General features: G+C 34.5%; 1 protein-coding gene across 3 annotated transcripts in view; it reads left to right on the top strand.

Annotated features, from left to right (window-relative positions):
• The window catches only part of ATG2B (autophagy related 2B), a 49,660-nt gene that overhangs the window by 22,503 nt on the left and 11,643 nt on the right, over window positions 1-15,514 (top strand). Inside the window, exons 17-34 of one of the 3 annotated variants that reach the window (XM_027718369.2) lie at window positions 38-230; window positions 376-518; window positions 1,617-1,774; window positions 2,030-2,202; window positions 2,497-2,644; window positions 3,496-3,695; window positions 4,553-4,633; window positions 6,296-6,402; window positions 6,671-6,763; window positions 7,584-7,654; window positions 8,641-8,717; window positions 8,946-9,116; window positions 9,590-9,731; window positions 10,675-10,877; window positions 11,845-12,071; window positions 12,772-12,880; window positions 14,482-14,676; window positions 15,273-15,374. In XM_027718369.2, coding sequence (XP_027574170.1) covers window positions 38-230; window positions 376-518; window positions 1,617-1,774; window positions 2,030-2,202; window positions 2,497-2,644; window positions 3,496-3,695; window positions 4,553-4,633; window positions 6,296-6,402; window positions 6,671-6,763; window positions 7,584-7,654; window positions 8,641-8,717; window positions 8,946-9,116; window positions 9,590-9,731; window positions 10,675-10,877; window positions 11,845-12,071; window positions 12,772-12,880; window positions 14,482-14,676; window positions 15,273-15,374 — 2,593 coding nt within the window. Of the gene's footprint in view, window positions 1-37; window positions 231-375; window positions 519-1,616; window positions 1,775-2,029; window positions 2,203-2,493; window positions 2,645-3,495; window positions 3,696-4,552; window positions 4,634-6,295; window positions 6,403-6,670; window positions 6,764-7,583; window positions 7,655-8,640; window positions 8,718-8,945; window positions 9,117-9,589; window positions 9,732-10,674; window positions 10,878-11,844; window positions 12,072-12,771; window positions 12,881-14,481; window positions 14,677-15,272; window positions 15,375-15,514 lie in introns of all 3 variants that reach the window. The other 2 variants (XM_027718370.2, XM_027718368.2) reach the window with 2 other exon arrangements.

Raw genomic sequence — 15,514 nt, 5'->3', positions numbered from 1 at the left:
TCTAATGGCTTATTCTGCATAACTTCTCCAATGTCAGGATTGTATTGAAAATAAACCCTCTGGCTGTGCACTCTATTCTGGAAAGGATAGCAGCTGAGGAGGAAGAAGGTGATAATAACTTTCAAGAGGAAGAAGAAGGAGGGTCTCATTCTTTGAAGGATGTCTGTGATATTAGAAGACCAGAGCCTTCTCCTTTTTCTTCTCGTAGGGTCATGTTTGAAAATGAAGAGGTACTATAAAGTTTTGTTATTGCTTTGTGCTTATGGTAGACAAAATTAATACATCCTCACTACTTGATGTACATCTTCTGGCTACCACTTTTGCGTTTTGTTTTTTTTAACTTAAGAGTTTGTTTTTTTTTCTTTTTTCTTTCAGATGGTGATGCCAGGAGATGTAGTAGAAATGACTGAGTTTCAGGATAAAACAATTAGCAATTCTCATTATGTACTGGAACTCATGTTACCAAACATTCACTTAACATTACCGAACAAAAGCTTTTATGAAAAGCTTTACAACAGGCAAGTATGATAATTGTTTTTGCTTGGTTATCATGACCTGTACTCTTAGTTCTGTATTCACCGTTGATAAAAGCAATTGAATAAGCAGATGTAGCGCTTGTATAGTTTATTTAAGAACATAAAATGCTATATAAATATTTTTTCAAGTTAACATCAGAGACAGCATTGTCTCAGGCGTCTGGTCGGTGCCATGACAGCCATCTGCTAAGAAGTGTTTGGCAGATATTGTGAACAAAAGGTAAAACTAAACAGTCTCTCACTGAGTACTTGGTTCAGATCTCTGTTTGCAATATTTCATTTTGCTCTAATCTTTCTGATTTCTTCTTTAAGTAGATCATTGTACTTCAGAAACTGTTGCACTCCATCTTATTGTTTCCATCTATAAATCTAGAGTTTGCAAGGCAGTCAGGGGAAAAAACCCTAACCTAGTTTTGTAAGCATTACAAAGGTTTACAAAAGTGTAGAGAGAACAATTCCAACTTACAGATGTATGTTCAGCTTTTATTTTTGTTAATTTTCTGTCTGAAAGACAACAAAATACTACTAGATTGGTACTGTGCTATGTTAGATGCAAGAGAGGTGCCGACCTGTTTTAGCCTCTGATAGGTATTACTTCACTTCTAGAGTATTTTTCACTTCCAAAGTGGCAAAGCTGATCCTTTCGTTGAATGTTCTGTTGAAATATTTCTACACTGAATGTCACATCTGTCTTTACCATAGCAGACACACTCACTTGAAATCAAAAGAACAAATTTTTCCTGCAACTTGGTTGAAAATTGATGTGATGAAAGTAGGATTTTCTCACCCCCTCCAACCTACTGAGCTAATATGTACCTACTTATAGAGGCTTTCGTCTCACTGTCAAATGTTAGACTTTGATACGTGTGTATAATAATTACAGAATAAAGGTTACTTTCATTATTTATTGCTTTTACACATTAATATATTTCTTGTGCTCTTGAACTTTTTTTCTCTATCTTGTTTATGGAGTCTGAAATCTGTTATATGAAGTCTGCAAAGAAAATATGCTTGACTGACTTAATATAAAGTGGGAACGTAGTCATATGTTTTGTGTAATGACAATGTATTTCTTCCTAGGATCAGCAATGATTTATTGTTGTGGGAACCCACAGCTCCATCTCCTGTAGAAACATTTGAAAACCTTTCTTATGGTGTTGGACTATCTGTGGCCAGCCAGCTCATCAACACTTTCAGTAAAGACAGCTTTAGTCAATTTAAATCTGCAGTTAATTATGGTAATACACTTAATAAATAATCTAGAACTATCGTGATTTAGAAGCATAATTGGCTGAAGTGATTAAGCTGTTAGTGGAAAGATTTTGTGAACTTAGGAGAAAACATAAACCAAGAAGACAAAATGTAGATTACTGTTTATTTGAGTAAAAATAAGTGTGAAATTGAATTGCATTACCAATGGAAAAACAAGTTATTGACGTAATATATGTACTAGTTAGAGAATGAGTTGAGTTGTTTTTCATTTTATCTATTAGATGATGAGAGTGGATCTGAGGAAGAAACACTACAGTATTATTCCACTGTTGATCCAAACTATCGTTCACGCAGAAGGAAAAAGCTGGACTCACAGAATAAGAACTCGCAAAGCTTTTTGTCTGTTCTGCTGAATGTGACACATGGATTAGTGTCAGTATTCACAGATGTAAAGGTGAGGCCCTGAGACTGGAAAAAGTTGTTTGTCCCTTCATGCTGTATGTACTTATTTGGACAGAACAAGTGTTTTTAACAGTAATTCTGTAATGTTCATACTACTATACTATAACTAGGCAATAATGCAATACAATATTTTGCCAATTGTGTTTACTTTGCTTCACATGAGAATAACTAAAATAAAAGCAGGAAAACATGTATTGGTAGCAAGTTAGTTATGTTAGTTTAGACTGTTTAAATGCAGCAAACTCAGCAAACAGTAATTTTATCCTTTCTATGCTTTCTTCAGCAGGATGATGGAAATACACTGGAAGGAAAGTATGGTGAATTTTGGTTTGAGTTCAACAGTGGTTCCCTTTTCAGCGTGACTAAATATGAAGGCTTTGAGGACAGGCACTATGTTTGTCTCCATTCTAGCAGCCTCAATTTATATCATCAAGGTAGGGTGGCATTGACATGTCTTTGGGACTAAATTTGAAATGAGATAAGCTTGCAGTTTTTTTAGGAGAAAGGCTGTATTTTTTTTTCTTTTTTTTCTTTGATAGTGTATCATTTGGCACAACGGATTTAATTCATGGCTAAACTTTCTAAAGACTACAGTAATGCAACTTTATGATAACTATATTTACTTAGTTTAGCTCAAACTTTTCCTTGGCAACTGCTGGTCTTCACTGATATTGTGATCCTCTGTCAAATTAGCTGTACAGTCTGTTCTTTACTATGAAAGTACTAGCTTCCTACATGTTATTGGTTGTTTCATTCAAAAAGTTACAGGGTACCAGCGTCTGCTGTGTTTTTCCTGGGTAGCTAGTTGTAGTCAGCAGATTAAGAATTTTGACTGTGTAGTTTGTATGACTGATAGCCCCCATTTAGTTAAACTTCTTAAGGTTTTCCCCTCATATGTTTCTGAATCAGTGGTATTTTCAATGCAAGGCTTAATTATTGTGTGTTTATGGGTTAGCGTGGCACTGTCTCATAAAATGGAGACACATGTTCTTATTCTCCATGTAACCTGTTGGAGATCTGTCCTTTATTTCACCTCTGCCATTTTGTTGGGCAGATAAAAAACTTAAACCCTGTAGTCAGACTGAAGATTTTAGCTTGAACCCTGGTTTTAAATATTGGATCACCTGTAACCTTCCCTTCACGGTTTTTGGTCGTCAGCGTTCATGACTAACTTTGATAATTAAAATAATTTTATAAGCATAAAGCATAAAAAGGATTTTCCTTCACTCTTCCATCAGTAACAGCTTTGAAGCCTGAGGTAACTCATTCTAAAATCTCTTTGCAGGTTTGGTAGATGGGGTTGTCCCTTCCTCTGAAGTACGACTGCCCAGCACAATACGTCCCCATTGGTTAGAACCTACTATTTGTTTTTCTGAAGAAGATGGTCTTAGCAGGACTACTTCAGATGGTGTGGGAGTGGATAGTCCAAGTATGCTGACTGTTGCAGTCAAAATCCAGTCAGATAAAGTAGAGAGCAATACAAAGGTTTGTGTTTTTACATTTGTGCTTTTATAAATTATTTGAGTTACTTCAATTTATATGGAAGCATCTAGATGTGGAGTTACAAGGGCTATAGATAAACAAACCATGACATTCATCCTCAAACTGTAATTTTCTGTTAGAATCTTATGGGTGGATTCTAAAATTTAATTATCAGTATAATTTACTAATTCTTCCAATGTTTCACTTTGCTAATCACACTGCATTTCATTACTGAAGGCATTTCTTTGACAGTTTTTTCTGACTTTGTTTGTTTTGTTGAGTTTTAATCTGGTGCCAAAACAGACAAGAACAAATATAAAGAGTTAAAAACTTTCTGCTCAGTTTACTGGCAGTGTCATCTAATAGGCAGCATTTGCTTACCTATTTGGAGTGACATAGCTAAGTAACAGTAGCATTCATTGGTGTGGCTAAAAGATGACCTCTTAGCTGGTGACAAACAGGTTGGAGTTATCTGGAAAAGGAACCTGCAGACCTGTGAAGTGTTGTGGGGGGCTGAACTGACTCATATTTGATCAGCATAAGAAAGAACTACATTGAGTTGGTACTCCTGCTAATTTCTGGTGAATCCTGGATTGAATGTGCAGGTGGCCTTCCTTCCATCACCACCACAAAAGTGTTATTTCTAAACTACGCTGTTGCAAAAGGTATGAGACTGTATTAGCCAGGGTTTCTGTATTGTGAAGCAAAGTTTTTTGCATGCTTAATCCTGGCCCAGTCCTTTCTTCATTTCTATACACTTGGAGATTTCGGGAACAGAGGGATGATACTATTTCATAATCTAAATGCCAAATAGTTACATATGTTTCATGTAAGCTAAGTCACGCAACTTTGTTGTGCAGGAATTTCTAGTTGCTGTTGGATTACGGGGAGCCACCCTTCAGCACAGAGTACTGCCTTCAGGTTTAAGCTGGCATGAACAGGTCAGATTGCTACAGTTTTCTCAACTGCATCTTCAGTTTTAGTCTCATTGTTTTATTGGGTTTGAGTATCAAACTAAACCTTGATATAAAATCTTGGTGTTGAACTATGTCTTATTATCATACTCTTTTGAAAGTGTTATTCTTTTTTTCTTGTCTCTTTTTGAGACCACTGATAGGCTGTAGTCTTGCTTTTAAATTATTTCTTGTGTATTCACTTGGTACAGTTCCTCTCATCATCCTAAATCCTAAATCATCCTAAATCCTAAATCAGAGAGGTTCGAGGTGGGGTGGGGGTTATTTTGTTTTAGTGTTTGGGTTTTTTGGTGTTTTTGTTTTGTTTTAAGAATTTTCGAAGTAATCTTGGTAGTGCAATGCTATTCAAGTACTTAAATAATTCTTTAGTGAAAATTCACCCACAAAACAAGCAAAGTACTTGCAGCACTGAAAGCATTTCCCCATTTTTCCCTTCTGTTCACTTTATTTCTCAAGTCTTGTTTCTCCCTTATACGTTCCCTGTCTTGCATAGTTTGAAGAGCAGTAATGTGGAGAAGAAGACTTAGGGAGGTAGTAAGCAGCAGTTTACACAAACACTTCTGAATGAGGAGAGTTGTACTCACAGGTGTGGATGCCGAGGGACAGCACAGCAGCCAGGGCTGGAGACCCTGTGTGTGTGAACACATGTGAGGCAGGGCATGCCATTGGCACGGTAGCAGTGTAGTTGCATGTACTTACACCATACTGGATTACAGATAGTAAACCCTGACATTCAAATTTATCCTTCTTATCCCTCAGTATGTATGGTGTGCTTATTTTTATATGCATTGATATTTTATAACTTCATGGAGCTGAATTTAGGGCTTCAGACTCTGCTGTGTCATTACTTTCTTCTTAGAATGATATTCCTGTGGGTTCGTGTAACCTGCTTTAAACCGTGTTCCATATTTGCTTTATGAATTTGCTCAATTAATAATGCACTTGGGAATCTCTTTTGGAGGGTGAGGGGTGAAATAAAAAATTGTCCAAAGAGACAGTTAGAGGAAACAATTAAAAGGCTAGCAGCGATGGTATGTCCCAGGCTTAGAATAAGTGGAGAACTTTTATAGTGTAAGAGATTTGATAAGGAACTATGACAGATCTTAAAGAGGAGGATAAGTGTTTATTTTATACGGTAACACGTGAAAAATCTGTATGTACAATGCTCGTGCACATATTTCTAGTTCTGAGCGTATTTTCCACTCCAGCCCCAAGAAAAAGAAGGATATCTTGAAGTTAACAATGTTCAGTATTACAAGAAAAGTTGACTTTTTAGACAGAGAGCAAAGAAAATGATAATACTGTAGTAACAACTGCAAAGAAGGATGAACGAAACTGTATTTTGGCAAGGTTTTAAAAATGAATTGTGAGACTTTATACGCCACTTGGGTCTTTTCCATACTTTTGAAGCTGCAATTTTGATGGGTTTTTTTGCCTTGTTTCCATTCCCTGCTTTTCTATAAAAAGACACAGAGTAAGCACCTTTACATATCTGAAACTGTTCTCTCCTTTTCTTTCTGCTAATCTTGTTATTGTCATACCTGCTAGAGATTTTCTTTTTTGCAATAGATGATTGAATATTTATTTAACAGATATTGAACTATTAAAATAATGTTTTTTGATTTTTAGATTTTATATTTTTTAAATATTTCTGATGAGCCTGTTCTGGGATATAATCCTCCAGCTACAATTACAACTTTTCATGTCCATCTATGGAGTTGCGCTCTTGACTACAGGTAAATAAAATGCAAGTGTTTATCACTTGGTGGCACTACAGCTATATATTTATTCTTCAGGAATGTCTGAGTTTGCATACTAAAAAGAATATTTATTTAGGCTTTTTGGGAAAAAGTACTTAACAGAAATCCCTTAAACTGGAAGCAATTTAAAGTAGGATATACACTTGCCTAGGCCTGGGAAGATGTAGTTAGGTCATCTGTAGGGCTCTGATTGCACTTCTAAATAGGTACAGAGTATTAATTTGTTTTTCCTATTTGTTGTTAGGCCATTGTTTTTGCCAGTCAGATCTCTACTTACTGTTGAAACTTTCAGCATTTCAAGCAGTGTTGCAGTAGATAAATCCTCTTCTACTCTCAGGTATGATTTAAGTGATTGTAATTCGTGGAAGCTCCTGTAAAACTTGTAGCGCCTGTCTGCTTTTTTGACCTTGGAAACATTCCTGTTGTGTAAATGATCACACTGCTTTACATATTTTGAAATATACTTTGCTTATGTGTAATCCTTCTGTTTTATTAGGTTACATAATTTTTTAATATTTTTTTTATTTAGATTACTTTCTTTAACAACCAGCAATTCTGCATTTTTAATAAGGTTGAAAGATGTCCTGAGATGTTGTTGTGTCCATTTTATTAATTAGAAACACCTTAAGATTTCTTAAATATTTGTTATTTGGAAACAGTATATTAATTAATTAAATATTTAGTGATTAGTGAACATCTCTGTAACTTTTAATAATTTTTCTTGCAACTTCAGTTGAATACTCATTCTGTTATACGTGTTCTGATGTGAAACATTTACGAAGTTGCTTGATTTTATTGATAAAACTTTTTAAATTACCCTTGAAACAAATGTGTATGTTAGCTTTATCAAAAAGAGAAAAAGGCAAAAAAGGAAATAAGTGATAATTCTGTATGTCAAAAGCATTATTTCTTATTCTAGAAAGGATCAAATATAAAAACTGAAATGCAAAACCAATATAATTAGTGATAGTGAAAATATGTTACAGTAGTTAATTGCCAGTGGATTTGGAAATTATGAAAAGTTAAAGTGAAGAGTTTGCCTTTAAGATACATTAGGTATATTTGTGTTTTAAAGTATTTTTTTCCTATACCAATTTCTTTTGACTGGTTGATTGTACAGCATTTGTCTAGCATCTTTATCTTGTTTTGTGTTCTAGGATAATTTTAGATGAAGCTGCTTTGCACTTGTCTGACAAGTGCAATACTGTTATGGTCAACCTCCATAGAGGTAAGGATGTTTTAGATGTGACTAATCAATTGTAGAGCCTAAAGAAACAAAATTACAGTAATATTCAGCATATATAAAGGTTTTTGAAGAAGAGGTCTGAGGAGATAAGGAGCAGCAACTTGAATATGAGTGAATAGCGCAGTGTAGATGAACATCTGAGTGCTCTAGTTTAGATTTGTTCAGAAGTATGTCAGAGAAGAGCAACTTGCAATTCCTCCATTATCTCGTTAAAGTTTCATAATGGGTATTGGAAAAAAGCATATTTTTAAAAATCTGGAGTTTCCTAGAAAGAAATTTTCATAGAAAAGAGATCTCATTTTATGAGATGTATTCAGAATAGTTGAACTTCAAAGGTGCTATGTGGCATAGAGTTCTAGGTTCTGAAAAGGATACCAACTGGTTTGCTCTCATTGAAATAGTAAGAACCTTTAAGGACTGAGGAACTTAAATCAGTATTTAACAAATAAATTGGAAAAATAATGAATCTTTGTACCCACAAATGTGTGTATTTAGCTTAGGTGAGAGATCTCTATTAAAGGACACAATAAATGTATGCCTGTTTTGTTTAAACAAGAAAAGAGGGGAAATAAGTTATTTGTGGCACTGAAAGATGAGTACTATGTGAACATGTGTTCTCTTTCTCTAACTTCAACTAAAAAACTGGTGGAATGCTTAGTCACTCAACTTGTGTGTGCCTGTTTCTCTAACTCACACAGATGGGATGAGGATAAATACCTTAAAAGATTACATTGCACACAGATGGTGGCAGTGGGAGTGATATATTGGATTGAAATTATTTGAGTTCTTGATTTGAGTGGCTGAAACTTGAACTCAGAGACTAATCCTCATAAGAGAAGGAAATGTGGAGATATAAAAGGTTTTGATAAAAACCTTTTTTAATGCTATTTTTGGCAGTGTAATAACAAGAAATACTTAATAAGGATTGTGTTATTATCTTAATATTTTTTCTAATTATAATTTTTCAGATTATGTTCGTGTTATGGATATGGGACTGCTGGAACTAACCATTACAGCAGTAAAATCGGATTCTGAGGGAGAAAGAGTAAGTATTTAATCAGAGACAAAGTAAAATGTAAAATCTCCATGAGAGATTGTGATTGAAAATTACCTTATTATACTTAAAAATAAACTGAAAAACTTTCCTTCATTTTGCTATTTCTTTTAAATCCTTTTTGACTAGTTAAGTAAATTAATTTAAAACCAACTGTGTAAAGATGCTATTTTTATGGAATCTGAAGTGCATTCTTACCTTTTTATTGTTGCTATCTAGACCAAACCACGTTTTGAGCTGCACTGTTCCAGCGATGTGATCCACATTCGTACCTGCTCTGATTCGTGTGCTGCACTAATGAATCTCATACAATATATTGCAAGTTACGGTGATTTACATCCACCTGCGAAGACAGAGGTTAAACGTGGAGTTAGCAAGCCAAAAATGAAGGTATAACACGGCAAAATAATACCAACTTAACTTTGTGCTTCTTGGTAATATGTTTTAATTTTAATCCCCATTCTATTTCCAAATAATATGAGATTTCCTATGAAGAAATAACCAGATTGTATCTAATTTAAAATATATTTAAGAGTAAAATAATGTATTTTTTTTCTGCTTTGGTCACTAAATATTTTAAAATGTTTTGTACTGTTTACCTGTTGTACTTTATTCTTTTCTAAAGAATGAAATTCTAGGACATATATGAGCTGTCCAGGTACTCTCATTATCTAAATATCCTGAACCATAATGTTCTAACCTACTCTATGAATTATCTAGCTTGGTGTTTCAAAGTACTTGATTATTTATCAAGTAAAGATGTTTCTTCTCGCAGTTTAAGAGCTGTGAATCAAGCTTTTCTAGCAAAATCTTTTTCAACACAACGTTGCAGTTGTCTTTCAGATGTAACTCCTCTCCTACAGGTAGAGACCTTTAGCCAACCATCTTCCCATGGACCAGTCCTCGCTGAATCAGAGCAACAGATTCTACGGGATTTGATGAGTGATGCAATGGAAGAAATTGAGACTCAACAGACTGCTTCTGCCATGAAACCAGAATCTAATGGTAAGAATCCTCTAAAGGCATAAGTACACACGAAGTACAGCCTTTTTGGAAAGAAAGTGGCCTTGAAAGTTTTGTGTACGTAGAGATGGTGCAGTAAAAATGGGAGCGGATACGTATGATGTCTGAAGTTTTCAAACTATGAAACAGATTCTTGCTTTTAATAACAGTAATGCAGAATCTTGTCAAACACACATTACTGAGATACCAAAGCAGCAGGGAAGGAATCTGTCTAGACTCCAAATTCTGTAAGACTGTAAGTTAGCATTAGGTGTAAGTTTATATGTCATACTGCAATGTGGAGGAATCAACGACCTCTCTTGTGTGTATGAAGGTAGTCCAGGAAGATGGTACAGTTCTGAGTCACAGGAAGAACTTTTGGCTGTGAGGAATTCTTTCCATTAGCAGATAGAACAAGATAGATTGATTTTATCACAGGATTATGGCTCCTGTATCATGGCTAGAGTGTAATTCAGATTTAAATTTGCTAAGGATTTTGTTCTGCAAATAGAGAATGTCATTATTTCTGTGATGTCTGGTCTTTTTGATGGTGGAAGGTGAACAGTCACTGTAGTACTGAAAGTTATTGATGCTGTGGTCTTACTACCAGAATGAGAAACTTGGACATGAAAATGCTAGATCTATGGCAGGTTTTGGGGTTTTGTATCTGTAGGGGGTTTTTGCAAATAATTTTCCTGTCTTTTCTCAGTTCATCTCTGCTAGTAACTAGTTATGATTATATTGTAATCACTTTCAATTGTATACTGGATTAATTTTAAAAATTGTATTTTTTTTATAGTGGGAAGTGATTCAAGATATAATAACCAAATTTCCTTGATGTAATTGAAGATAACAAATGTTTATTAATTCTTAAATAATTTTCATATTTTGTAAGGATTTTTCCACTGAAACATGTTTTTTTTCTCCACCCTTCTTCAACTCTCAGGAGTTTTGGATGACAGATCTCAAACTCAGGAACCATCTTGCTCAGATCTCTTCCTGTTTCCAGATGAAAGTGGAAATGTCTCACAAGATTCAAGTCCCACTTATGCTTCGTTCACTCATCACCTCATAAATGAGGCCATGGGAGATGTTCCAGCAGAAAGTGATGATTTCTGCATTCTTTTTGCACCCAAAGTTGCTGTTGCTGTAAGATCCTTTGAAAATTACTAAAAATAGTCCATATATAAACTGAATTAGAGAAAAGCCTATTTAAGACTTAGACAAAATAGATTTCATAGATTTCTGTGATACTTAGTGATATTTTTTATCAATGGGCAAACTAGCAGAAAAATAATTTTTCTGTTTGAAAGGAACTCTGCATTGTTACTACAAGGAATAAGTATTTTCAGATAGATACGATTTTTCTATATCTCAGCACTATGTAATTGTTCTCTGATCTGAATGTTACATTAAACTGTATTGGCAGTTTTCCTACATTTTAGTCATGTTTTATCATTGCCATTTTGACTTACAGTAATGGCACAGTAGGGAAAAAATGTTTTAGGCAAAACCCAGTATTTAGCAAAATAGTAGTTTGCACATCTTCTAATCTTTTATTCATTTCTCTCATAATCTAAGCTTTCAATATTTTTAAGGACCTAAGATCCTTGCCAAAGCTCAGAGAAAAACTTGTGCGTTGCTTTACACTGATGTCCGTCCTCTGCATGGTGTTCATGTTGTTCGTAGTATCTCTGGTTGTGTTCATCTTAATAGACAGAAGTAGTTCCTGGATCCCTGATTAGGAGCTGTATTTTCCAAGTTATATTTGAGCTTGTTTGTTTCCAAAAGTGCTAGTATGGTAGCCTGGGCTCTTCTGTGGTTTTTTTTGTTTGCTTTCAATTAGTACTTTGTTTTGTTTACAGTTTGAGTGGGGAATTTTTTTGTTTTGGTTTGGGTTTTTTTGTTGTTGCTGTTTTTAACTACCTCTCAGCTTCTAGTTTTTTTTCATATGCTTTTGTCTTTATAAGAAACGTTCCTAAAACAATTATGTGTTGGATAAGCTCTAGAAGACAATACAGAATAGCTTTTCTTTTCACAGGAAAGAATTAGGCATCTCAATAAAGAAAGCAGATTTCATCTTCTCAACGCTATACACTTTTTTTTTTTTAATTAGGAAAAAGAGGAAGAACCAGTTATAAAAATAATGGTTGATGATGCAATTACCATAAAGGAAAATCATTTCAGCCAACCTGTTAAAAAAACAGATACAAGCAAAGCTCCTCTGCATTTTCCTGTTCCTCTGGTACGCTATGTTGTAAAGGAAATATCTCTTATTTGGCATCTTTATGGTGGAAGGGATTTTGGGACTGCACCACCAACATCACCGGCTAAAAGTTTCATGTAAGTGTTTCATGTAATTCTGTAGATTAGAACCCTTAAAAATACTTAATTTTCTTTTAATTTGGAGTAATCTCACTGTTAAATCTCAATGTCCCTTGCTTGCTTCTTTGCTCCCTTCTCAATCAAGTCAATCACAGAATGGTTTGGGTTGGAAGGGACCTTAAAGATCATCTAGAATCTTCTTCAGTTTAACTCCACACACTGGAGTGTATTTTTCCCATGTCTTAACCTGGACAAGCTGGATTTGGGGTTTGGGTTTGCTGATGATTATTTTTTTTTTTATTTTATTTTATTTTATTTTTTTTTTTTTATTTTGGGTGGGAGGGTGTGGTGGAGGGATGGATTTTGTTTTTGGTAATATTAGAAGTCAAATTTTCCTAAAGATATCAGGGCTTAAGGAGCATAAGTCAGGTCTACCAGATGTCATATAAGATAAAGAGTTATTAAAATTATCACAACTAAAATTAAGAAAATGTTCTCTGAATGTAATTTGGGGGGACACATACACGTAGCATTCTGCTTAAGTATGCATTACTTGAAGAGCAGAAAGAAATTATTTGTTTAACAGTATCACAATTTCAGTGGGTTTTTTTGAAAGCCATTAAAATACTAATAAGTTACATCCGTTGCATTTAGTTTTAGATTAACAGTGAGATAACTTTAATCTGCAAAAGTGTATTTTTAATTTTTATTTCCCCAGAAGTCCCCATAGTTCACCTTCTCATACACCTACAAGGCATGGGCGGAATACAGCATGTGGGGGAAGAGGAAGAAACCCTGACTTCCTAATGGAAATACAGTTAAGCAAGGTGAATGACAGAAACAGCTTCAGCCATGACTCTCTGTGTGTGAATGTTACATTCCTTTGATAAGTTTTCCATTAGAGTTCAGTAGAATTTCTTTCAACAGTATCTAAATCTAAGCAATCACTTGGAAGATGATGAAGGTAGAATTTGTGTAACAAAAGATGTATTTACTCTTCTAGCATAGCATTTACTAGCTGAATAAACTTGTTTCTAAAGATGAAGGATATCTATTCTAATATTCTTAATGTTTTTGTTTATTATAACCAAGTTTTAAAACTGCTGTTCTGTTTTCCTCTCTTATAGATACGCCTGTTATGAAATTAAGTGTTCTAGCAAAATAAACAACGTGTAGATCTGTTGACAATGCTCAGCATATCACTTTGATAACTGTATATTAAATAACATCCAGTTACATCACAATATTGTTCCTGCTATTTCTCCTAACGTATTTAGCACCTTTCAGGCATAAGTATCTTACTGTTGTTTTTAAGGCTATGCTTAGCTCTAACATAGGAACTAGATGCTTGTTTCTGGTGCTGGGAAGAATACTGGCAAGGAGTTCATGTCAAATGGATCAATAACAAAATCTTTTTAAGATAAGACTTTATCAAACATTTCCACAAACATGAAAGGCACTACATAAAAATAAATGCCTTTTATGGTCTTTATGGGTTTCTAAAGCTTAAAATTCATCCAATTAGCACTTCAAGCTTGCCAGGAATATGTGGATGTGTCTTTTCTAGAAACAATATGACATTGCAATAAAAAAGAGGAAAGAAAGGAAGCGTTTAATATTCCCTCTGGAAAACTTCATATGTAGAAGTATAGCCATTTCTTAATTTGTGGATATTTAATGAATTAGTGTTAACACGGAGGCAAAAAGATTTTTTCCCCCCACTTGTACTCCTAACTTTGTGGAAGACTTAATTTCTTCTTTAAACATTATTAAGGAGACAGTGTCACAAACAGTGGATGTTTCTTTGCAAATCAGGCCAGTAGAGCCCACTGCTGTGTGCCCTCTGCTGGAGGCTGGGATCTGGTGTGGTTTGGTGGGACAGGGAGTGGTTTGTGTGTCACCACAGCTCTGTGACTGAATTCGAATTTATATGGACTAAAGTGAGTAAAAAAAAAGGAAATAAGACTGCAAGAAGCCACTTGAGAAGTCAATTGGTAGGGAAGAAACCTTACTTTCCTAGGTGTAGAGGGTGCAGGATTCAAGAATTGCAGGATTGCCTGATACAGGCTTCACCGTGAAGTAAGAAGGATGTCAGGATTGAGAGGAAAAAGCAAAGTCAATGTTAAAACAAAAAATGAAACTCGTTAATTGTCTTATACTGACTCTTCGTTTTGGCTTGAATTTGCATCCTAAGATATGAATATATACACAGCTAGAAATTGGAAGATTTCTCCTGCTACATGTAAAAAGCTGAATAGTTTTCAGAAATCCCAATATTATTCCTGTAGATTTAAAATAGTAGACAGCTATTAAAGTTCCTTTGTGTGGTGTGGTTTTCTGTTTTGTTTGTTTTTTTAAATAGTATTCTGCTGTTAAATGCTCTTTTTCACTGAAACTGATTATGCTGGTTTTCTTTCTGTTGTAAAAGGTGAAATTCCAGCATGAGGTATACCCTCCATGTGGTGCAGAAGGTGAATCCTGTCTGTTGGAGCAGCCAGTGTCCCGACAGGTTTTTATTGTTCAAGACCTGGAGATTAGAGATCGCTTAGCTACATCACAGATGAATAAATTTCTCTATCTCTACTGCAGTAAGGAGATGCCCAGAAAAGCACATTCAAACATGGTACAGTTATGAAATATGTTAGAAATATGTTAATTTTTTACATTTACAGTGGTTGAACTATCATCGTGGGGGTTATGTACTCTTCTTAGAAATCTTGCACAAGAAAAAGCATGAGTTCATGGAACACTGAAGTAATATAATTTGTTGATAGTTTGCTTGACTCTTTATGGATATTAAAACTGATTCAAAAGTGAGTTTGAATGGTAGCTTGTCAGGTATTAATGTTGTTGAGATTCTGTCAGTTAAAAAAGGTAGATTTGCAGGACAACTTTTGGTAGTTTTCACAATTTGGTTTTGAACAAATGTCCGCTTGTATGAGTATGATGAGACTTCACTACACATACAGAGTTGTAGTTTTATGGTATATGAAGTCTTACTAGTTCTATAAAGGATTTATTACTTTTTTGGGGGGTTTCCTCTAATTTTTATTACATTCATAGTAAGTTTTTATTCAATACTAGCTTTATAATTGCTAATAATATTAACTGTTATAATCAGATAAGTACAGAGGTTTTGCATTAAATATTTTTCCTAGTTAGTGTTCTGAGATTTAATAATTGTGAATGTAAGTGCTTTTGTTTATTATTTTTTTTCAGTTAACAGTTAAAGCATTACATGTCCGTCCAGAGTCTGGCAGATCTCCACAGGAATGTTGTTTACGTGTTTCCCTAATGCCACTTCGCCTCAATATTGACCAGGTTGGTTTTTGGGTCCATTTTTGGTTTTTAATTTAAAAACTTAGAATATCTGTAGACAAGGCTGTTTATTCAATAAGTTTTCCTCCTGAGACTTCTGATAACTTCAAAGGTTTTGGAATCATGGCTTTTAAAAATCATGT

This window comes from Pipra filicauda, unplaced genomic scaffold (assembly GCF_003945595.2).
Source record: "Pipra filicauda isolate LSUMZ 115617 unplaced genomic scaffold, ASM394559v2 scaffold27_size4233163_pilon, whole genome shotgun sequence".
In the NCBI taxonomy this organism is placed as follows: domain Eukaryota; kingdom Metazoa; phylum Chordata; class Aves; order Passeriformes; family Pipridae; genus Pipra; species Pipra filicauda.
This window is presented reverse-complemented; position numbering and strand designations above follow the sequence as displayed.